General features: G+C 55.3%; 1 protein-coding gene across 2 annotated transcripts in view; it reads right to left on the minus strand.

Annotated features, from left to right (window-relative positions):
• GAB2 (GRB2 associated binding protein 2) overlaps positions 1–13364 on the minus strand; it is a 110255-nt gene extending 96891 nt beyond the window's left edge. Inside the window, exon 1 of one of the 2 annotated variants that reach the window (XR_010307906.1) lies at positions 13167–13364. Coding sequence is in view for 1 of the 2 variants with exons in the window: in XM_064168857.1 (XP_064024927.1) it covers positions 13167–13238 (72 nt within the window). In the remaining variant the exon portion in view is untranslated. The remainder of the gene's footprint in view (positions 1–13166) is intronic. The other variant, XM_064168857.1, reaches the window with a different exon arrangement.
• Positions 13365–23455: the final 10091 nt, after the last annotated feature.

Genomic DNA, 23455 nt, shown 5'->3' on the forward strand with positions numbered 1-23455 from the left:
CCCAACTCTTTCAGGCTGTGCTCACAGCAGAGCTGCTGCAGCCTCTCAGCATCCTCCTGGCCCTGCTCTGGACACTCTCCAGCATCTCCACAGCCCTCTTGTCCCAGTGGCTCCAGAGCTGGATGCAGGACTCCAGGTGGGGTCTCAGCAGAGCAGAGCAGAGGGGGAGAATGCCCTCCCTGGCCCTGCTGGCCACACTGCTGCTGCTGCAGCCCAGGCTCTGCTTGGCTTTCTGGGCTGCAAGTGCACACTGCTGGCTCCTGCTGAGCTTCTCCTCCACCAGCAGCACCCCCAAGTCCCTCTGCTCAGGGCTGCACATCACTTTGTAAGACCTGGCCCACTTCACGCCAGCATTTCCAGGCCAGCAGCTCTGACAGCTTCTGCCTAAACGCATCCAGCTAGAGCAGACTGTGACCACAGGGGTGTGCAGGAGTGCCAACAAGTCATTTCTAGCACCAGTGACTTCTCAGCTGGATTAACAGACTGGAAAAGGCAAATAAAAGCCCAGCCCAGGCTGTGCCTCCCTTCGAGCTCGCAGTGCTGCGTGCCGGGGAAGGAGCAGCAGTAGCGCAGGGAGATCATCTGCTGTGCAAACAAGGAGGAGGAATTTTGCTTTCTGAAGCTATTTCCATTACTTGAACAGAATTACAGGAGCCACCACTAGACTGAGGAGGCAGCAAATGAAATTTTGGAGGGCAAATCTGCCCCCAGTTTATTCATTTGCACGAAGAACTCTACTGTAGCTGCCGCTAAGTGACCCACAGCAGAGACCTAGGATGTTTCAAGGAGACTTTTTGGATGCTCAGCAGGTTTGGGAACCTCTCCAGAACCAGGTGCCCCAGCTGGTGGCATGAGACAGGCTCTGCAGCACCTTGGTGGCAGGGCCAGGCTCCCCACTGGCAGCTCCAGATGAGGAAATCACAACAGCCTCTACTTACACGACTCCCCTCGACTCAGCGATAAGCTAAAGTGTGCCACAACTACAGTGCCATAACGTTCCCCAGCCTAAGGATGGTGTGGAGTAGGAAGCACTTGCACATCATCACCCTGGGCTTAACATCAGTGCTCAAATGCTTGCTCTATCCCTGTGGAGAAGGGCTGAGAGGTGAAGGAGAGGCCATGCAGAATGGCAGCGCCAGCAGTTCACAGCAGTTCAGCTCTATTGCTGCTCTCTGTGCACCCTGCAGTAAATCAAAGTCTCTCCACTTCTCCCACCTCTTGAGATCGAGATAAATGCACTTGTCACCACTGCTAGGTGCTGTGAGATCCACCTCAGCATCACAATGGAGAAGTGAGACTTCAAAGCCTTGAAAGGAGTGCAGAAAGGAAGGGCAGGTCACATTAAAAGTGGTAATCCACAAACCTTTTTGGATCACAGAATCAGAGAATTGCCATGTTGGAAAAGATCTTAAGGTCATCAGGTCCCACATTAATCCAACAGGAAGAGGCTCAGGGCAGAGCTGATTGCTGCCTGCAGCTGCCTGCAGGGAGGCTGTAGCCAGGTGGGGTTGGGCTCTGCTGCCAGGCACCCAGCAAGAGAAGAAGGGGACAGAGTCTGAAGCTGTGTCAGGGCAGGTCTAGGCTGGATGTGAGGAGGAAGCTGCTGGCAGAGAGAGTGATTGGCATTGGAATGGGCTGCCCAGGGAGGTGGTGGAGTGGCTGTGGCTGGAGGTGTTGCAGCCAAGCCTGGCTGGGGCACTTAGTGCCATGGTCTGGTTGGTTGGGCAGGGCTGGGTGCTAGGTTGGGCTGGCAGAGCTTGGAGGTCTCTGCCAACCTGCTTGATTCTGTGATTCTATGATCTCCTTCTACATAACTGTTACACCATGTCCCTAAGCACATCATCCAAAAGTCCTTCAAACACCTCCAGGGATGGTGACTCCACCACTTCTCTGGGCAGCCTGTTCCAGTGTCCAGTGAAGAAAGTTCTCATAATATCCAATTTGAACCTCCTCTGGTGTAACTTGAGTCCATGTCCTCTCATTTTATCACTTGGCATATCATGGAATAATAGAATCAAGCAGGTTGGCAGAGAGCTCCAAGCTCAGCCAGCACAACCTAGCACCCAGCCCTGCCCAACCAACCAGACCATGGCACTAAGTGCCCCAGCCAGGCTTGGCTGCAACACCTCCAGCCACGGCCACTCCACCACCTCCCTGGGCAGCCCATTCCAGTGCGATTCACTCTCTCTGCCAGCAACTTTCTCCTCACATCCAGCCTAGACCTGCCCTGCCACAGCTTCAGACTCTGTCCCCTTCTTCTCTTGCTGCTTGCCTGGCAGCAGAGCCCAACCCCACCTGGCTACAGCCTCCCTGCAGGCAGCTGCAGGCAGCAATGAGCTCTGCCCTGAGCCATCATCTCATCTCAGAGATGATTTTCATAGCATGATAGAATCAGTCAGGGCTGGAAGGTAGCACAAGGAGCAGCCAGTGCCAACCCCTCTGCCATGCCCAGGGACACCCTACCCTAGAGCAGGCTGCACACAGCCTCAGCCAGCCTGGCCTCAAACACCTCCAGGGACAAGGTCTCAATCACCTCCCTGGGCAACCCAGTCCAGCCTCTCACCTCTCACCACTCTCATGCTCAAAAACTTCCTCCTCCATTTTAAACCTTGATGACCTTGGCCCCCCTCCTTGGAGGTGCTCAAGGACAGGTTTGACGAGGCCTTGAGTAACCTGGTCCAGTAAAAGGTGTCCCTGCCCATGGCAGAGGAGCTGGAACTAGATGATCTTTTAAGGCTCCTTCCAAACGCAACCACTCTGTGATTCCATGACCTCAATCCCTGCTGGAAGCACTATGCAGTTCTGTGGAGCAGCTGTAATCTCTTTCCATGGCTTCACTCATCCCCAGCAGCCTGTGAGCAGCTCAGAAACCCCTGGCTCAGGTAGAAGTGACCAAGCCAAGCTGAGTTTCCAGCTGTGGGAATGACCCTGAACAGAAGTGCAGCCAAACCACTGACTCAGCGTGCCTCAGTTTCCCCAGCTGAGCAGAGCCTTCAAGGCAGATGTGGTCCCATCAAACCTCCCAGGCATCAAGCCCTGATCCCAACTGCCTCAGCTGCTACTGCAATCCAGAGAAATAATATTTTTCTCTGCCTTTGAGTCACTCCTCCAAATTCTGTGCTGTGGTCTGGTAAACACAGTGACATCACCTCTGGTATCTGCCACTTGCTTAAAGAAAGAGAGGAAAAAATGGCTTTGGGTATTGCTTTCTTTTCCCTTCCTGTTACACTTTCCTTAAGCATTCTTTGTCTCTCTTAACCTCAATCTCTGCTTTGCCACCAGCAATCCCTGACACCCACTGAGGGCTTTGCCAGGACCAACAGCCAGCTCTGAAGGCAGTTTCTGATATGGGGCAAGAACTGGCTGGAGGGCAGGGCCCAGAGAGTGGTGGGGAATGGTGCCACATGCAGCTGGCAGCTGGCACCTGTGGTGTGCCCCAGGGATCAGTGCTGGGCACAGTCCTGTTCAATGTCTTTACTGATGATCTGGAGCAGAGGATTGAGTCCAGCATCAGTGAGTCTGCAGATGGCACCAAGGTAGAGGCAGGTGTGGAGCTGTTGGAGGGGATGAGAGCCCTGCAGAGGGACCTGGCCAGGCTGGATGGGTGGGCAGAGGGCAACGGGATGAGAGTGAACAAGGCCAAGGGCAGGGTTCTGCACTTTGGCCACAACAACCCCAGCAGCAATGAGCTCTGCCCTGAGCCTCCTCTGCTGCAGGCTGCACACCCCCAGCTCCCTCAGCCTCTCCTCACAGGGCTCTGCTCCAGGCCCCTCCCCAGCCTTGCTGCCCTGCTCCAAACACCTTCCAGCACCTCAGCATCTCTCTGCAATTCAGGAGCCCACAACTGGACACAGCACTCCAGGGGTGGCCTGAGCAGTGCTGAGCACAGGGGCACAAGAACCTCCCTTGTCCTGCTGCCCACACTGCTCCTGAGCCAGCCCAGGATGCCCTTGGCTCTGCTGCCCACCTGGGCACTGCTGCCTCATGTCTCCTAAAGACCCAACCTGAACCTCCAAAGCTGATCTCTGGTTGTGCCCCCTTCTTTGTCACCTGCTACAACCAGGACCATTTGAACTCCACCAGCCCCACAACCACCTGTCAGGCAGCTGCAAGTTCACAGATCAAGAGCATGGTGCCCACACACCACCACCTCACCAGTGGGCAAAGGAATGCAGACCCACGCTGCAAACAGAATGACCCCCCAAGAAGGTTGCAGGGAAGAGGCTGAGTGTTTTGACTCACCAGCAGTGATGCAGCAGAGAAACAAGTTAGAGAGCATGACCTTTGTGCAGCATTGCACAAGAGAGGTGGTGCTGCAGGCGTGCTTGAGGGCACTGCCCTTGCAAGCGAAATGCACTCCTTGACCTGCACAACCTTCTCTGGTGGAGCAATTGTTCATCCCTCCTCTGAATCATGAGGCAGATGACAACAGCTAAGATGTCTGATGGCCTTTTTCAACCAAGCCTGGAGATTACATGGGAGGAGCAGGGTGAAGCAAGGCAGCTTGACAGCTGGGATAAGATGCAAAGTCATGAAGCTTGGTGCTGTCAAAACTGCTGGCAAAGAACCTCGTGCACTGGGTCAGAGGACTTCCCTGAGACCCATGGAATCACAGAATCAGCCAGGTTGGAAGAGAGCTCCAAGCTCTGCCAGCCCAACCTAGCATCCAGCCCTGCCCAACCAACCAGACCATGGCACTAAGTCTGTCACAGCTTCAGACTCTGTCCCCTTCTTCTCTTGCTGCTTGCCTGGCAGCAGAGCCCAACCCCACCTGGCTACAGCCTCCCTGCAGGCAGCTGCAGGCAGCAATCAGCTCTGCCCTGAGCCTCCTCTGCTGCAGGCTGCACACCCCCAGCTCCCTCAGCCTCTCCTCACAGGCCTCTGCTCCAGGCCCCTCCCCAGCCTTGCTGCCCTGCTCCAAACACCTTCCAGCACCTCAACAGCTCTCTGCAATTCAGGAGCCCACAACTGGACACAGCACTGCAGGGGTGGCCTGAGCAGTGCTGAGCACAGGGGCACAAGAACCTCCCTTGTCCTGTTGCCCACACTGCTCCTGAGCCAGCCCAGGATGCCATTGGCTCTGCTGCCCACCTGGGCACTGCTGCCTCAGCTTCAGCTCCTCTCTCCCAGCATCTCCTGGGCCCTCTCTGCCTGGCTGCTCTCAGCCACTCTGGCCCCAGCCTGTGGCACTGTGGTGACATGATCTGAGCACAAAAGCCTTTGAAACTTACAGACTTCAAGCCCAAATTCAGGCTGACAATGCACAAATTCACACAAACCAGGCCTGGAAGGGACTTTGGGAGATGTTGTCCAATTTATTCCACTGCCTCAGAAAAGGATCAGCTCTCCTGGAGCAGTTTGTCCAACCTGCTCTTCCAATCTTCCACTCATGGAGACTCCAAACTCATCCCAAACCATCTGTTCCACAGCTCCACTCCCCTGGCAATCAGACGTTAGGCATTTTCTTCCTACCATTGCTTCCCTTGCTACACTTTGAGCTCAGCACTTGTTGGCCTCCCACCACTGGCCACAGAGAACAGTTTAGTGCCTTCCCCTTCGCAGCTACCTCTGACGTTGCTCAAGGACTGTTACTTCTCCTCTCAGCCCTAGACTAAACAACTTCATTTCTATCAGTCTGTCCATGTTGTCTGGGTTTCACAGAACCATAGAACCAGTCAGGGCTGGAAGGGAGCACAAGGAGCAGCCAGTGCCAACCCCCTGCCATGCCCAGGGACACCCTACCCTAGAGCAGGCTGCACACAGCCTCAGCCAGCCTGGCCTCAAACACCTCCAGCCATGGGGCCTCAACCACCTCCCTGGGCAACCCACTCCAGCCTCTCACCACTCTCCTGCTCAACAACTTCCTCCTCACCTCCAGCCTCACTCTCCCCACCTCCACCTTTGCTCCATTCCCCCCACTCCTGACACTCCCTCACACCCTCCAAAGTCCCTCCTCAGCCTCTTTGTAGTCTACCTTTAAGTCCTGGAAGGCCACAAGCAGGTCCCCTGGGAGCCTCCTCTGCTCCAGCCTGCACAGCCCCAACTCTTTCAGGCTGTGCTCACAGCAGAGCTGCTGCAGCCTCTCAGCATCCTCCTGGCCCTGCTCTGGACACTCTCCAGCATCTCCACAGCCCTCTTGTCCCAGGGGCTCCAGAGCTGGATGCAGGACTCCAGCTGGGGTCTCAGCAGAGCAGAGCAGAGCAGAGGGGGAGAATCCCCTCCCTGGCCCTGCTGGCCACACTGCTGCTGCTGCAGCCCAGGCTCTGCTTGGCTTTCTGGGCTGCAAGTGCACACTGCTGGCTCCTGCTGAGCTTCTCCTCCACCAGCACCCCCAAGTCCCTCTCCTCAGGGCTGCTCTCCAGCCTGGCACTGCCCAGCCTGCATTGGTGCTTGGCATTGCCTCCACCCAGCTGCAGGACCTTGCCCTTGCTCTTGTTGCACCTCCAGAGCTTGGCTTGTGCCCACCTCTGCAGCCTGTGCAGCTCCCTCTGGATGGATCCTGCCCTCCAGCCTGGCTGCTGCAGCACACAGCTTGGTGTGAGCAGCAAACCTGCTGAGGCTGCACTCAGTGCCTCTGCTCATGGCATCCACAAAGCTGTTGAACAAGACTGGTGCCAGGACTGATCCCTGAGGGACTCCACTTGTCAGTCACTCTGCTCATTTTTTTTGGTTCTCTTCTCTGGAGTTTCTGCAACCAATTCCTACATTTGCTAGAGGTGAGTATCCTGAGTCAGCCATGGCACATCTGGACACAAAGCTGACCCACTAAAATGACTTAGAGAGGGAAAAAATGAGATCACTTCTCTTACTACCCATTTGTTTGTGTTTTGCTGCAGAACTAAAGGGATGTCCTTGCCTCTCCCTGCTATAAAATTTCATCCTGATGAGCACCATGCCAAACTCCGCCTGGTACCTCCAGCGGTCCTACTTCATCCACATCCTACATCCTCATGTAATAAGGACTCCCCTTATCAAGTGGGACATGAAGAAACTTTTTTAGTAGCCAAAAGAAGCTCTTCTTCACAGAATTAACCAGGTTGGAAGAGACCTCCAAGCTCATCCAGTCCAACCTAGCACCCAGCCCTGTCCAGTCAACCAGACCATGGCACTGAGTGCCTCATCCAGCCTCCACTTGAACACCTCCAGGGATGGTGACTCCACCACCTCCCTGGGCAGCCCATTCCAATGCCAATCACTCTTTCTGACAAGAACTTCTTCCTAACATCCAGCCTAGACCTGCCCTGGCACAGTTTGAGACTGTGTCATAGAATCATAGTCAGGGCTGGAAGGGACCACAAGGATCATCATATTCCAACTCCCCTGCCATGGGCAGGGATACCCTACCCTAGACCAGGCTGTCCACAACCTCATCCTTAAACATCTCCAGCATCCTCTTGTTCTGTCACTGGGTGCCTGGCAATAGGGCTGCAATCAGTAAATCAGCCCATAATAACCCCTTAATCTCTCTGCTCACCCCACCAGAAAGGAGCAGGTCTTCTGATGACCTTGGTTAAACTGCTCCTGCTTGCTGCAGAAACGAGCACTGATGCACTAAGCCAAACACTTAAAGCAGCAGGGCTGGGGGGGAAGCACGAAGGGACTGTAACAGCAGCGCAGGATGAGATGCAGCACTGCAGACACACCTCCCAGCCAGGCAGCAAAGGCTCTGCCTCCGTGCTACAGAGATGGACAGACTAAGCTCACTGACTGTGCTGATCCTAGAATCAGTCAGGGCTGGAAGGGACCACAAGGATCACCTAGTTCCAACCCCCCTGCCACGGGCAGGGATGCCCTATCCGAGATCAGCCTGATGCGAAGCCAAGAGCCACTCTACGACTATATTGGACATGGCTTTTCTGCCAGAGAGCCCACCCCTAAATCCCAGCGAGCCTGGCAGTGGAGAGAACACAAACCACCACTCCAAAGGCACGTCTAAGTCAGGAGACAAGAGACAGGCACGTCCAGCAGGAGAGCCCCAGGAGACAGTGCGTCAGGACAACGCGCGCCGGGCACCGCTCATCGGTCACGCAACTCAGGCCAAGGGCTTTGTGTAGGGATTGGGCATTTTGGTTCGTGCTGCTCAGGGATGTTTTAAGCAGCAGCCAGGAGGAAAATTAAAGGACAGCTCTGTGCTTTGTGTTGGTGTACAAGGAGATCCTGCCAGGCATGAAAGTCAGGAGAGAAAGCAGGGGTGGACTCTGCAGCAGGGTCTGTTCCCGTCGGGCAAGGGGTGATGGCTTCAAACTAAAAGAGGAGAGATTTAGACTAGACAGAAGGGAGACATTTTTTACACTGGCACAGGATGTCCAGGCAGGTGATAGATGCCTCATCCCTGAAAACATTCCAGATCACAGAATCATGGAATCAGGCAGGTTGGAAGAGACCTCCAAGCTCATCCAGTCCAACCTAGCACCCAGCCCTGGCCAATCATCCAGACCATGGCACTAAGTGCCCCAGCCAGGCTTGGCTGCAACACCTCCAGGCACAGAGACTCCACCACCTCCCTGGGCAGCCCATTCCAATGCCAATCACTCTCTCTGGGAAGAACAATCATTTGGATGGGGCTCTGAGTTCTGGGCTCCTCAATTCAAGAGAGATGTTGAGGTGCTGGAAGGTGTCCAGAGAGAAGGGCAGCAAGGCTGGGGAGGGGCCTGGAGCACAGCCCTGTGAGGAGAGGTTGAGGGAGCTGGGGGGGTGCAGCCTGGAGCAGAGGAGGCTCAGGGCAGAGCTCATTGCTGCCTGCAGCTGCCTGCAGGGAGGCTGTAGCCAGGTGGGGTTGGGCTCTGCTGCCAGGCAAGCAGCAAGAGAAGAAGGGGACAGAGTCTGAAGCTGTGGCAGGGCAGGTCTAGGCTGGATGTTGTTAGGAAGTTGCTGGCAGAGAGAGTGATTGGCATTGGAATGGGCTGCCCAGGGAGGTGGTGGAGTGGCTGTGGCTGGAGGTGTTGCAGCCAAGCCTGGCTGGGGCACTTAGTGCCATGGTCTGGTTGGTTGGGCAGGGCTGGGTGCTAGGTTGGGCTGGCTGATCTTGGAGCTCTCTTCCAACCTGCCTGATTCTATGGTCCTATGATCCAGTTGAAGATGTCTCTGCTGACTCAAGGGGGGTTTGGACATAACCTTGAAAGGTCCCTTCCCACCCAAACCATCCTGTGATTCTGAGGGTACATAAGTGTTTGTCTCAAAAAAAATCAACAACCCAAAATCTGAAAACCAACCAAGCAAGCAGATAATGGAGTTTGGAGCCCCTGGCAGGATGGAGGTGAAGGTGGAATTGGTGAAGGGTTCCCCATTACTTTTGACCTTCAACTCTTTGGCTACCTTTTATTGTCAGTAGCATTTTTCTAGTAGCTATTACCAGTATCATCTACAGAGCATCTGTCATGGTCAAACTGCCTGGGGTCTACATGAATCCCTGCCTCCAGTTACAAGGCAGAAAATAAGCACAATTCATCTCAGCCTTGAAGCAGTCATTGTTTGATCACTCCAACGGCCTCCAGTGGAAGAGAGACTCCCAAAGCACTGTACAAAGAGGTCCTATGCACCACATCCCACAGTCTCATGTGTGCAGCTCTGTGAAGCCAAACCCAGCAGGTACTGATGCAAGTACAGATCAGTGCTGAGTCCCTTCCCCCAACCACTCCACACGGATGCTCAAAAGAAAGTTTTGCACCTTCCCCTCTCGGCAAGGATCTCCTTGAAGAGTCAAACCTAACCAAAACCAGGCTTGGAAAAGCAGAGCATTTCAAGGACAGCAGCAGCAACACACCCATGTGCAGACACATGCATCTGAAATGCACTTGTCAAAGGGAAAATAAATCCATCATCTCCTCTGTGCCAATACAGGCAGAGCAGGGACTTCAAACCCGATTAGCAGCATCCTGCCGCCTGAGAGTCCTCCTTTGAGGGCTCAAAGCAGAGCACAAACTGAAGGTAGACGGAAAGGGATGAAGCCTTCCCTTTGAGTGCCTACAAAAGACAGGCTAACAGCGGTGGCTGGAAACGTGCCTTTTGTGCAAGAAAGCCAAAATCCAACCAGGAGTGTTTGTTGCAGATGAAGGCAGGTTTTAGGGGAGCAAAGCTGCCAGGCTCGAGCGCATCTTCCTGCTCCGAACCACTGCCACAAAGGATGATTTAGATTGGATAGCAGAAAGCAATTCCTTACAGTAAGGGTGCTGAGACTCTGGAACGGGTTGCCTGGGGAAGCTGTGGATGCCCCCACCCTGGAAGTGCTCAAGGCCGGGTTAGATGAGCCCCAAGCAGTGCCACAGGCTGAGGACAAAGTGGCTGAGAGCAGCCAGGAACAAAGGAACCTGGGGGTACTGGTAGATAGTAGCTGAACGTGAGCCAGTAGTGTGCCCAGGTGGGCAGCAGGAGAGTCAATGGCATCCTGGGCTGGCTCAGGAGCAGTGTGGGCAGCAGGACAAGGGAGGTTCTTGTGCCCCTGTGCTCAGCACTGCTCAGGCCACCCCTGCAGTGCTGTGTCCAGTTGTGGGCTCCTGAATTGCAGAGAGCTGTTGAGGTGCTGGAAGGTGTTTGGAGCAGGGCAGCAAGGCTGGGGAGGGGCCTGGAGCACAGCCCTGTGAGGAGAGGCTGAGGGAGCTGAGGGTGTGCAGCCTGCAGCAGAGGAGGCTCAGGGCAGAGCTCATTGCTGCCTGCAGCTGCCTGCAGGGAGGCTGTAGCCAGGTGGGGTTGGGCTCTGCTGCCAGGCAAGCAGCAAGAGAAGAAGGGGACAGAGTCTGAAGCTGTGTCAGGGCAGGTCTAGGCTGGATGTGAGGAGGAAGCTCCTGGCAGAGAGAGTGATTGGCATTGGAATGGGCTGCCCAGGGAGGTGGTGGAGTGGCTGTGGCTGGAGGTGTTGCAGCCAAGCCTGGCTGGGGCACTTAGTGCCATGGTCTGGTTGGTTGGGCAGGGCTGGGTGCTAGGTTGGGCTGGCTGAGCTTGGAGCTCTCTTCCAACATGGTGGATTCTATGATTCAATGATTGAGCAACCTGATTGAGTGGAAGGTGTCCCTGCCCCTGGCAGGGGGGGAGTTGACACTAGATGATTTTTAAGATCTCTTCCCACCCAAACCATTCTCTGATCCCATGCCCTTGCTCAGCGCACCGGCGTGCCTAACGCACAGCACCGTTACACAACACCGCTTACGCTACAGCAACGCACTGCAGAGCAAAGGGAAAGGGCACCCCCGAGCCAAACGCAGCCCAAGCTAAGGGCAGCGCTTTCAATTCCAGCCACTGATGCAGGAAGCCAGCACAACTGGCATGACTGGAAGGGAAGTCCCACTGACCACAGCGCCGGGACCGCTCCGGCGCAGAGATCCCCCCGAGTGACATCTGCCGAGCATCGCTTCCTGCCCCGCGGAGGCTGTGTGGGACGGCCTGGCACATCTCGGCACGGCCGCGCTTCCTCTCGGGGCAAAGGAGGATGTTTTGAAAACATGAGTGGCTTGCAAAGCACTTTGGGATGGAGCCGGAGGAAGAGCACTCCCGTGCACAGGGGCAGCCAGTGCGAGCCGCCGGCTCGGCGCACCCCGCTGCGGGGTTTCATTCGGCTCTCCCTGCGGTGCTGGAGCGCAGGCTGGGCGTTCAGAAGGGGCTGCCGGTGCCCTTTGGCAGGGCAGATGCTGGGGAGCTAATGATGTTTGATGAGTTAAGGCCACTGGTGACTCAGGATCAGCAATTAGCTGATTTCTGCGGGAGGAAGGTGCTTTGCTCCATTAAGCTAAAAGCATCCTCCACAGTTGAGCGTGCACAAAGTCATTCTGTCCATCTCCCCACAAAGCCTGCCTACAGACAGCAGAGGGTGGATATTTCCTGTGTAAACACACGGCTTCACCTTTGTCTCATTATGTTTTGGGAGACAGAGAGGGGAAAAAAAGGGATTACTACACAGCTCCATCCCACAGACAACCTGAACCTGACCCTCCCTCAAAGGGGATGAGGCACGCAAGGAGAGGACTGCCGAGAGAGACAGGGCATGCAAAGGGCTGTGGCACCGACGATGGCTCTGGGGCTGTACCCATTTTGGACAAGGCTAATAGCACCAGCTCACAAAGCAGATACCCCTCCAGCCTTGCCCCAGCCTGTGATATGGGACTACAGACACCCACCTGCCTCCCCAGGCTAGACAGCAATGCTCCCATCAATCAACAACGAGCTGCACTTGTTCTGCCTGCCATTCCCAAAACACGCGCGGGCAAAAGCAACGGGACTAAAGGACGATGTGGCTGGTGCTGCCCCACCCCCCGCTTTCCCTCCTCTCTTTCCCCCCTCCCCCCCCCCCAATCAAGGAAGGGAGAGCATCCAGCTGTCTCCCCAAGGCTGCATCTCAGCCAAGCGAAGCCTGGCAGAGGTGGGTGACTGGAATCAGGGAGTGGGACCCCGGCTTCATCCTGGGAAGCGATGTGCCGAGTCATAGGATGGCAGCTCCCCGACGCCGCGTCTCTGAGCGCTAGCGCTTGTGGGCACGGCGAGACCCTCAGGCAGAGGGCACAAGGCACAGTTGCGCCTTTCAACGCGTGGGGAATGTGACGGGGCTGGCATTTGGACCCTCTGTTTTACAACTTCTTTGAAGTGTTTGATCTCAGCCGCTAACGACACTAAAGCTATCGAAGCGCTACCGCTGCTATCTTCAAAGGGCTGGGACGCTTCCATCAGCGATAGGATCCGCGTGTGGGGAGGGGGGGGAAAAAATGACCGTTATGGGGGTGCTGGGGTGAGGGGGGGGGGGTGGGTGGGTGGGAGAGAGAGCCAAAACCACCTTTACTCTTTGGACAAAGGTATTCCCAACCTCCCCTAAACCCCACGACTTCAAAGGAGGGGGTGTGACAGCGGCAGGTCCCGGGCGAGCCCGGCCGCCGTGGGCGCAGCAAGTACTACCCCGAACCCGACTACCCTCTCCGGCCGTGCCCATCAGCAGCCTCGGGGCAGAGACGAGCTGGGGGTGGGGGCTCGGAGATGCTCCCACCCTCAATTCCCCGAGCACCGGCGATCCACGACCAAGCCCTCCCTGCCCAGGCGAGGGGCACCCCAAGCCCTTGGTGGCGGCAGGTGCACCCGGGGCGGGCGGTGGCTGCCGGAGGAAGGGTAAGGGTGGGGTGTGAGAGGGAATCCCGGCTTTCCCGGAGACAAATCCCGGTAGAGACGAGCTGGGGTGGTCTGAGACTTACGTATCTCCGTAACTTCTTCTCCGGCGGTGACTTTCGGAGCCAGCCCGAGCACACCACCTCCCCGCCGCTCATCGCGGCAGCCGGGCGCTGCCTCCGCGGCGCTCAGCGCCGGCAGCGCCGGCCCATGGAAGGCGATGGGTGGGTGGGTGGATGAGTGGATGTATGGAGTGGGTGGGTGGATAGATGGATGGAAGGATGGATGGATTGGGGTGGGGGGGGTCGGGGTGGTGGGGGGGAGACGAGCGCCTCCCCCCGCCGCCACCGCCCGGCTGCGAGCGGGGAAGCAGGAAACTGGCTCCTTCCCCGGCTCACCACGCCTCCAGCCTGGCCCGGCCCGGCGCCCCGCCAGCCTGCTTTAAAGACACAAACCCCGCGGGGGAGAGGGGCTGCTCGGCCACCGAGAGGGGCTGCCTTTCCCTCCTGCCCCCCATGAACTCAGGCAGCGCCTATAGAGTAACTTTGTGCAGACCTGCATGGAGGCTCCGCGCTGCCTTCAGCAAAAAGCACATTCCCTCCCCTCCCCCTGCCATCAAACCCCTGCACTGTAGGCTTCAATCACAGAATCAACCGGGTTGGAAGAGACCTCCAAGACCATCCAGTCCAATCCTCCAGGAGCCTTTCTCCTTATGGATAAGGTCCTTCTCACCTCAGAAAGAACACAGAATCATAGAATCAAGCAGGTTGGAAGAGACCTCCAAGCTCATCCAGTCCAACCTAGCACCCAGCCCTATTCAGTCAACCAGACCATGGCACTAAGTGCCTCATCAAGGCTCTCCTTGAAGATGAGGACAGGCTTTAGCCCTGCTGTGCTGAGGGGCTTGCGTGCAAGCCGAAGGTGCAAAACAAAAGACGTTGACCAAGAGATGGACACTGGTGACAGCAAAAACCCTCCTGGATGGATGGAAGGGAAAAGAAAAAAGAAAAAGAAAGAAGAAAATAATTGAGGGGAATCAATAAAAGCTTCATATTTTACTATTGATTTTTCAGTAATGGAGCTGTGCCCACTGGAAGGGGATGTGACTGCCACTGGAGCCTCAGCAGACGAGCTGGGTTTCGTGTTACACTGGCTCATAGGCGGCCTGAGATCAACTATCATCTTCCACATCTAGCAACTCTGCACATTATGGAGGCTGATCTTCTCTCCAGCTGAAGGAGCAATAAAAAACTTCCCTCCACGGCCTTGTGAGCAGGATTAGGCTCTAACCCTTCCTTGTGCTGCATCCTCAAAAGCACAGACCTGGGCATGGCACCCTGTAAAAGCCAGGTCATAGAATCATAGAATCAAGCAGGTTGGAAGAGAGCTCCAAGCTCAGCCAGCCCAACCTAGCACCCAGCCCTGTCCAGCCAACCAGACCATGGCACCAAGTGCCCCAGCCAGTCTTTTCTTGAAGACCTCCAGGGACAGTGCCTCCACCACCTCCCTGGGCAGCCCATTCCAATGCCAATCACTCTCTCTGCCAACAACTTCCTCCTCACATCCAGCCTAGACCTACCCTGACACAACTTGAGACTCTGTCCCCTTGTTCTATTGCTGGTTGCGTGGGAGAAGAGCCCAACCCCACCTGGCTACAACCTCCCTGCAGGTAGTTGTAGACAGCAATGAGCTCTGCCCTGAGCCTCCTCTTCTGCAGGCTGCACACCCCCAGCTCCCTCAGTCTCTCCTCATAGGGTTTGTGTTCCAGGCCCCTCCCCAGCCTAGCTGCCCTTCTCTGGACACCTTCCAGCACCTCAACATCTCTCTTGAATTGAGATGCCAGCCCATGACACACACTGCCCCCTTATTAGGAAGACACAACTCAGGGTTGTTTGGTGGGGCTGGAATTCCAAGACCTGTCTCTGTAAGGCAGCTCTGCCTCAAACCTGCTTGGGCACATTCAGGCATCCCTGCCTCAGCTTCCCAGCCTGTCCAACCTCCACAGGCAGGGACAGTCCCTCCTTAACGTGTTTGTGCCATAGCTGGAGCAATAACAACCTCACACTGCCTGGATGCTTTCCTGCAACTCAAACAGCAGCACCACTCCTTACAGCACCTTGCTGGCGTGGGGATCTTGCCTCACTTCAGAGCAGTAATTACAACCTGCAGTGCCTCTGGGAGGTAGGCCTGCCATCTCTTCTCAAGATGGGGACAGCACACTTCAGCCATATGTTGTTTATCATCTCTGTGACTCCATGAAGGAGGGGGATAACCCCTTCAAGAATGACTATGTCATTTGTTAGGAATGCATTTTCTCAACTGCTTTGTTTTCCTGCCAGGCGAATGCAGGAGCGAAAATAGACTTTTCTACCTTTCTGCTGCCCAAAGAAGGGCTGCATCCTATTCAGGCACCAGGCAACCTCTGTGCAAGACACCAGCTACCCCTGGCTTGCCTATCTATCCCCTGCCATGTGGCATGCATGATGGAGCTGGGCCCTGCGCTGCCACCACCCAGCATTGCCTTATTCAGTGCACTGGAGCTGTATCAATTTACGCTGCATGACAGCCAGAGTCTTGCCCACAAACTCTCCTGGGTTAGAGGCACTTTGCACATCTGAAGGGAAAACCAAGTCACAGAAGCATAGAATCAGCCAGGTTGGAAGAGACTTCCAAGATCATGTTCACCATGAGAGTGGTGAGAGGCTGGACTGGATTGCCCAGGGAGGTGGTTGAGGCCAGGCTGGCTGAGGCTGTGTGCAGCCTGCTCTAGGGTAGGGTGTCCCTGGGCATGGCAGGGGGTTGGCATTGGCTGCTTCTTGTGGTCCCTTCCAACCCTGTCTGATTCTGTGATTCTAAGTGCCTCATCCAGGCTTTGCTTGAACACCTCCAGGGACGGTGACTCCACCACCTCCCTGGGCAGCACTTTTACAAGACAGGCAGATCTCTGCGGTGCTCACCTGGGCAGCAAAAGAGCTTTATTTTCAAAGCAAGCAATGCAGGGGATCTGAAGTCTCCTTTCTTTTGTGAATGATCACAGAATCATAGAATGAACCAGGTTGAAAGAGAGCTCCAAGCTCAGCCAGTCCAACCTAGCACCCAGCCCTGTCCAATTAACCAGACTATGGCACTAAGTGCCTCATCCAGGCTTTGCTTTGAACACTTCCAGGGATGGCGACTCCACCACCTCCCTGGGCAGCCCATTCCAATGGCAATCACTCTCTCTGACAACAACTTCCTCCTAACATCCAGCCTATACATCCTGGTGACCTGCACTTGAGAGATCTTCCCCAAGCCCCAGAGGAATTTCAGGAAGGCTGCTGACCTCCTGGTGCTCTATAAAGAGCCACTCAGGAGCAGGTGATGGCGATTTAACATGCAAAGCCACTCCGTGGTGCATCATAATGATTCACAGGTGAGGCATTTGCTCATACTGACACCAATACAAAGTGGTATCAGTTTGAAAACCAGATGCAGAGAAGCCTGTCTGCATTTTTATGTTAGCAACTTCCACCACATGGAGTGGAAATACTTTGTTTGGGTGATGGGGGTTTAAAGAAACGCTCCCTCATCACCATCACCTGAACTGGGATGGGTGATTCTACACCTTCTCTGACAGCCTTTGCTTTCTCACTTCCATCCTGTCTCTCCAGCTCATCCCCTATTCTGGGTCATCTTTGCTGGCTTGGTATCACAAGGCAAATACCAGAATGGTGTCCAAAACATGAAGCACCTCAATGAATCCCTTTTCCCCCATGCCTTTGTGGATGCCTGATACATGTAGCACAGGTACCTGGGACTTTTGGATGGGAACTGGGGCTGAATCTCTTGTACACTTAAATATGCTGCCATCCAATCCCCTATTCTGGATCATAGCCTGGATGTTAGGAGGAAGTTCTTCACAGAGAGAGTGATCTGCCATTGGAATGGGCTGCCCAGGGAGGTGGTGGAGTCACCATCCCTGGAGGTGTTTAAGAGAAGACTGGATGAGGCACTTAGTGCCATGGTGTAGTTGACTGGATAGGGCTGGGTGCTAGGCTGGACTGGATGATCTTGGAGGTCTCTTCCAACCTGGTTGATTCTATGACCATCCTTACTGACTTGGTATCACAAGGCAAATACCAGAATGGTGTCCAAACCATGAAGCACCTCAATGAATCCCTTTCCCCCATGCCATTGGTGATGCCTGACACGTGTAGCTCTGATCACTGGGACTTTTGGAGGGGAGCTGGGGCTGAATCTGCTGTACACTTAAATATGCTGCCATCTCATCCCCTATTCTGGATCATCCTTACTGACTTGGTATCACAAGGTAATTATCAGAATGATGTCCAAACCATGAAGCACCTCAATGAATCCCTTTCCCTCATGCCATTGGTGATGCCTGACACGTGTAGCTCTGATCACTGGGACTTTTGGAGGGGAGCTGGGGCTGAATCTGCTGTACACTTAAATATGCTGCCATCTCATCCCCTATTCTGGATCATCCTTACTGACTTGGTATCACAAGGTAATTATCAGAATGATGTCCAAAACATGAAGCACCTCAATGAATCCCTTTTCCCCCATGCCATTGGTGATGCTTGACACGTGTAGCTCTGATCACTGGGACTTTTGGATGGGAGCTGAGGCTGAATCTGCTGTACACTTAAATATGCTGCCATCTCATCCCCTATTCTGGATCATCCTTACTGACTTGGTATCACAAGGTAATTATCAGAATGATGTCCAAACCATGAAGCACCTCAATGAATCCCTTTTCCCCCATGCCTTTGGTGATGCCTGACACGTGTAGCTCTGATCACTGGGACTTTTGGAGGGGAGCTGGGGCTGAATCTGCTGTACACTTAAATATGCTGCCATCTCAAGTGGGAAATATAAGCTCTGTGCAGAAGAATGCTCAAAACAAAGTTGCTCCACGAGAACATGCCTCCTTAATTCCACTGTGGCTGTAACACGGACTGGGAACAGCGAGTTAATTCTGGGATTGGGCTGCCAGATTACTTATGATCCAAGGTATGTAATGCTACAGTGCCTTAGAATGCTGGCCCTGCTCAAAGCACTTGGCCAGGAAGACAAACACTATCCCCAAAGCCTCTAGGAGTTAACGACGATGGCTGTCATGAAGGCAGCTCTGATCTGGCAGCGCCTGCACGTTCGTAACAGTTTCACCAACTTCAAGCTGTTCCTCCAATCGTCAGCGGAGGCTGAACTCAGCCTGGCCCCAGCTGACTGCATAAATCTCCTGAGCCTGAGCTAACAGCCAGCAAAGCTTGGCAGAAAACTGTGAAAACCACATCCCAGGGCTGGAAAAAATGTGACGAGGGAGTTAGACAAAGCCATGGAGAATCCGTCTCTGCCAGCAGCAGCAACTGAAGGAGGAACAGCAGAATCAGCAGGCAGAGCAAGGGAGAGCTTAAAGAGATGCAGTGTAAGAAATCAAACTCCTCATATAAGGGGTAGGGCTGAAAGTAAAAACTGGGCTGAGTAAAAAGCTGCATCTGTCTGTTGCTTGTGCTGGGGCGCACCAGAAAGCGACACTTTCTCCTGCAGGAACCTCGGAGGGTTTTAACCATCACCTTCACTGCGCTTCCTTGCCCTTGTCTGAAACCGAAATCTATGAAGGATGAGAACTTCTAAGAAAGAAACCACAAGGCTCAGCGCTTCTCCTGCCCTGCCCGTGCCATCTACCGGCAGAAGGGAACACTGCAAGCACAGCAGCGCTGCCTCCAGTGCTGCAAGCACAGCAGCGCTGCCTCCAGTGCTGCAGGCACAGCAGCTCTGCCTCCAGTGCTGCAGGCACAGCAGCTCTGCCTCCAGTGCTGCAAGCACAGCAGCGCTGCCTCCAGTGCTGCAGGCACAGCAGCGCTGCCTCCAGTGCTGCAGGCACAGCAGCGCTGCCTCCAGTGCTGCAGGCACAGCAGCTCTGCCTCCAGTGCTGCAAGCACAGCAGCTCTGCCTCCAGTGCTGCAAGCACAGCAGCTCTGCCTCCAGTGCTGCGAGCACAGCAACTCTGCCTCCAATGCTGCAAACACAGCAGCTCTGCCTCCAGTGCTGCAAGCACAGCAGCTCTGCCTCCAGGGCTGCAAGCACAGCAGCGCTGCCTCCAGTGCTGCGAGCACAGCAGCTCTGCCTCCAGTGCTGCAAGCACAGCAGCTCTGCCTCCAGTGCTGCAGGCACAGCAGCTCTGCCTCCAGTGCTGCAAGCACAGCAGCGCTGCCTCCAGTGCTGCAAGCACAGCAGCTCTGCCTCCAATGCTGCAAACACAGCAGCTCTGCCTCCAGTGCTGCAAGCACAGCAGCTCTGCCTCCAGGGCTGCAAGCACAGCAGCGCTGCCTCCAGTGCTGCGAGCACAGCAGCTCTGCCTCCAGTGCTGCAAGCACAGCAGCTCTGCCTCCAGTGCTGCAGGCACAGCAGCTCTGCCTCCAGTGCTGCAAACACAGCAGCTCTGCCTCCAGTGCTGCAAGCACAGCAGCTCTGCCTCCAGTGCTGCGAGCACAGCAGCTCTGCCTCCAGTGCTGCAAACACAGCAGCTCTGCCTCCAGTGCTGCAAGCACAGCAGCGCTGCCTCCAGTGCTGCAAACACAGCAGCTCTGCCTCCAGTGCTGCAAGCACTGGGATGGATGGGGACTGTGCTAGTTTGAGGCTAGAGGGAATGGTTTGGCGAGAAGAATTAGATTCTAGGCTGTGAAAAGGGAACAATGTGGATGTCTGCTGCACTCATAGGCTTGCTGAGATGGATAAAAATGAGAGCATAACTATAGGTAACACAGTGGCTGAGTGTCTCTGGCTGCCTGTCCCTAACCTGCTGTCTGTGTAACCCTTCTGCTTTCTAACCGCCCTGGCCAATGCTCCCAACTCACCTTGCACATAAGGAAAACCCTGGGATAAGGTCGAGGGGTGGAAAGGAGGTGGAAGGGTGGTTGGGAGCCCCTCCTGGGGATGCTGTATTTGATGGGAGGACCACGAGATGGATAAAGAACTGCCTTGATGGCTGCACCCAAAGAGTGGCAGCCAATGGCTCCATGGCCAAGTGCAGGCCAGTGAAAATCAGAGTCCCTCAGGGTTGAGTCCTGGGACCAGTCTTGTTCAACAGCTTTGTGGGTGCCATGGACAGAGGCACTGAGTGCAGCCTCAGCAAGTTTGCTGCCCACACCAAGCTGTGTGCTGCAGCAGCCAGGCTGGAGGGCAGGATCCATCCAGAGGGAGCTGCACAGGCTGCAGAGATGGGCACAAGCCAAGCTCAGGAGGTTCAACAAGGGCAAGGGCAAGGTCCTGCAGCTGGGTCGAGGCAATGGCAAGCACCAATGCAGGCTGGGCAGTGCCAGGCTGCAGAGCAGCCCTGAGGAGAGGGACTTGGGGGTGCTGCTGGAGGAGAAGCTCAGCAGGAGCCAGCAGTGTGCACTTGCAGCCCAGAAAGCCAAGCAGAGCCTGGGCTGCAGCAGCAGCAGTGTGGCCAGCAGGGCCAGGGAGGGGATTCTCCCCCTCTGCTCTGCTCTGCTGAGACCCCCCCTGGAGTCCTGCATCCAGCTCCTGAGCCCCTGGGACAAGAGGGCTGTGGAGATGCTGGAGAGTGTCCAGAGCAGGGCCAGGAGGATGCTGAGAGGCTGCAGCAGCTCTGCTGTGAGCACAGCCTGAAAGAGTTGGGGCTGTGCAGGCTGGAGCAGAGGAGGCTCCCAGGGGACCTTCTTGTGGCCTCCCAGCAGCTGAAGGGGGCTCCAAAAAAGCTGGGGAGGGACTTTGGAGGGTGTGAGGGAGTGTCAGGAGTGGGGGGAATGGAGCAAAGGTGGAGGTGGGGAGAGTGAGGCTGGAGGTGAGGAGGAAGTTGTTGAGCAGGAGAGTGGTGAGAGGCTGGACTGGGTTGCCCAGGGAGGTGGTTGAGGCCCCATGGCTGGAGGTGTTTGAGGCCAGGCTGGCTGAGGCTGTGTGCAGCCTGCTCTAGGGTAGGGTGTCCCTGGGCATGGCAGGGGGTTGGCACTGGCTGCTCCTTGTGCTCCCTTCCAACCCTGACTCATTCCATGTGCTCCGCACTACTTTCACCTTTCTGTCCCTAGCTGTACCTAATGTTACTACCTGTTTGTATACTGTGCCCAGCTGTAAATACAAAGCTTCATGCCTTAATTTGCAGCCCAGCTGAGTCTGGTCTGGGTGATTTCATAAGGGGGGGGGGGGAGGGGTGGGTAACACCCAAACCATCGCAGAGACACAGGGCATTTCCTGGGGATTAGGGACCAGCTGTCTGAAATGCTGCGGGCTACTTACCCCAGCCAGGCACTAATCCCTTGGAAATGCCCTCTGCTGAAGTTAATATAAACCAAACCACGCTGAGAGGAGGAGGAGGAGGAGGAGGAGGAGGAGAAGGAGGAGGAGGAAAAGGGCTTAACAAAAACTCAGCTGTGCAGCCTGGCACTGCTCGCCTGCTTTTTGATTCCAAGAGAGTGCTTGGTCTCAGGAGGGCCAGCTCCACGACGAGATGACCTGGCTTTATCTTCAGGCAGCAGAGCTGGATGGAAGGAGCTTTTTTATGAGCTTTATGGATAAATTCTTTGTTTCATTTCATGGAGAATTTTCAAGGCCATATAACAAAAACCCATAAGCATGGCACAGAATTGATGGAACCGTTTTGGTGGGAAGAGACCAAGTCCAACCATTCATCCTGCAGTGCCAAGTCACTGCCATGCCCCTCAGCACCTCATCCAGGTGTCCTTAGAAACAGCTCCTCTAAATAATCATCACTTTGAAGAACTTGAGGCTTTTCAAGCTGTCCAGCCCCTGTGGAAAAGCACAATGAGACCTCTGACAACGTCCACAACTGAAGCCAAACGAGAGGGCTCTTCCCTTAGAATCATAGAGTCAAGCAGGTTGGCAGAGAGCTCCAAACTCAGCCAGCCCAACCTAGCACCCAGTCCTGCCCAACCAACCAGACCATGGCACTAAGTGCCCCAGCCAGGCCTGGCTTCAACACCTCCAGCCACGGCCACTCCACCACCTACCTGGGCAGCCCATTCCAATGCCAATCACTCTCTCTGCCAGCAACTTCCTCCTCACATCCAGCCTAGACCTGCCCTGCCACAACCTGAGGCTGTGTCCCCTTCTTCTCTTGCTGCTTGCCTGGCAGCAGAGCCCAACCCCACCTGGCTACAGCCTCCTTGCAGGCAGCTGCAAGCAGCAATGAGCTTTGCCCTGAGCCTCCTCTGCTGCAGGCTGCACCCCCCCAGCTCCCTCAGCCTCTCCTCACAGGGCTGTGCTCCAGGCCCCTCCCCAGCCTTGCTGCCCTGCTCTGGACATATTCCAGTACCTCAATATCACTTCAGGAACCCAGAAATGGGTTTCCAGGTGGAAACCTCTGTCGGGCTCCCCTGCCTGCTCACCCCACCTCGGTAGGCACTGCCACCCTTAGGCATCACTTGGAGAGCAGATGGAGCTCTGTGGCAGAGCAAAGGAGCAATCACCCTCCTGACACCCTGCACCGCCTCGACGCCTGCGACGGCAAGGAGCTGCTGCACCCCAAGCTAAGAGCTGCTGTCTGCCTTCTCAGCATAATTGGATCTAATCAAGTTTCATTTGCTTGGTGCAGTAACTCTGAGGACTTTCCTAAGTGGATTACTGTGGGCTCAACGGTCATGTGCCATTATAGCTCCCTGGTCAAAACAGAAGCCAGAATAAAACCAGATGCTTTCCCTCCCACTCCCCCTCCCAGTGACACTCCTTTAGGATATGAGCTCCTGCTGTCCAGGCAAATAATGAACTACAAATTCTATTAGGGGGAGGAAGTCATTGCTGGGGCATTACGTTCAGACCTCTCCTAGAAAGTGTAAATTACCCAGAGGATGGATCTCTGCATCTGCATGGGGCACTTAGTGCCATGGTCTGGTTGACTGGATAGGGCTGGGTGATAGGTTGGACTGGATGAGCTTGGAGCTCTCTTTGTTAGCAGAGCTGCTGCAGCCCTCTGAGCATTTTCATGGGCTCCTATGGACTCAGCCCAACAGTTCCATGTCCTTCTTGTGTTGGGGGTTCCAGAACTGCACACAGCACTCCAGGTGGGGTCTGAGGAGAGCAGAGCAAAAGGGCAGAATTCCTTCCCTTGCCCTGCTGGTCACACCACTCTTGCTGCAGCCCAGCACACAGTTGCTGGGCTGCAGCAAGAGCAGTGTGACCAGTAGGACCACAACTGGGATGATAGGTTGGGATGGATGAGCTTAGAATCATAGAATCAACCAGGCTGGAAGAGCCCTCCAAGATCATCCATTCCTACCTAGCACCCAGCCCTGCCCAACCAACCAGACCATGGCACTAAGTGCCCCAGCCAGGCTTGGCTGCAACACCTCCAGCCACGGCCACTCCACCACCTCCCTGGGCAGCCCATTCCAGTGCC

This window comes from Pogoniulus pusillus, chromosome 3 (assembly GCF_015220805.1).
Source record: "Pogoniulus pusillus isolate bPogPus1 chromosome 3, bPogPus1.pri, whole genome shotgun sequence".
Taxonomy (NCBI): Eukaryota; Metazoa; Chordata; class Aves; order Piciformes; family Lybiidae; genus Pogoniulus; species Pogoniulus pusillus.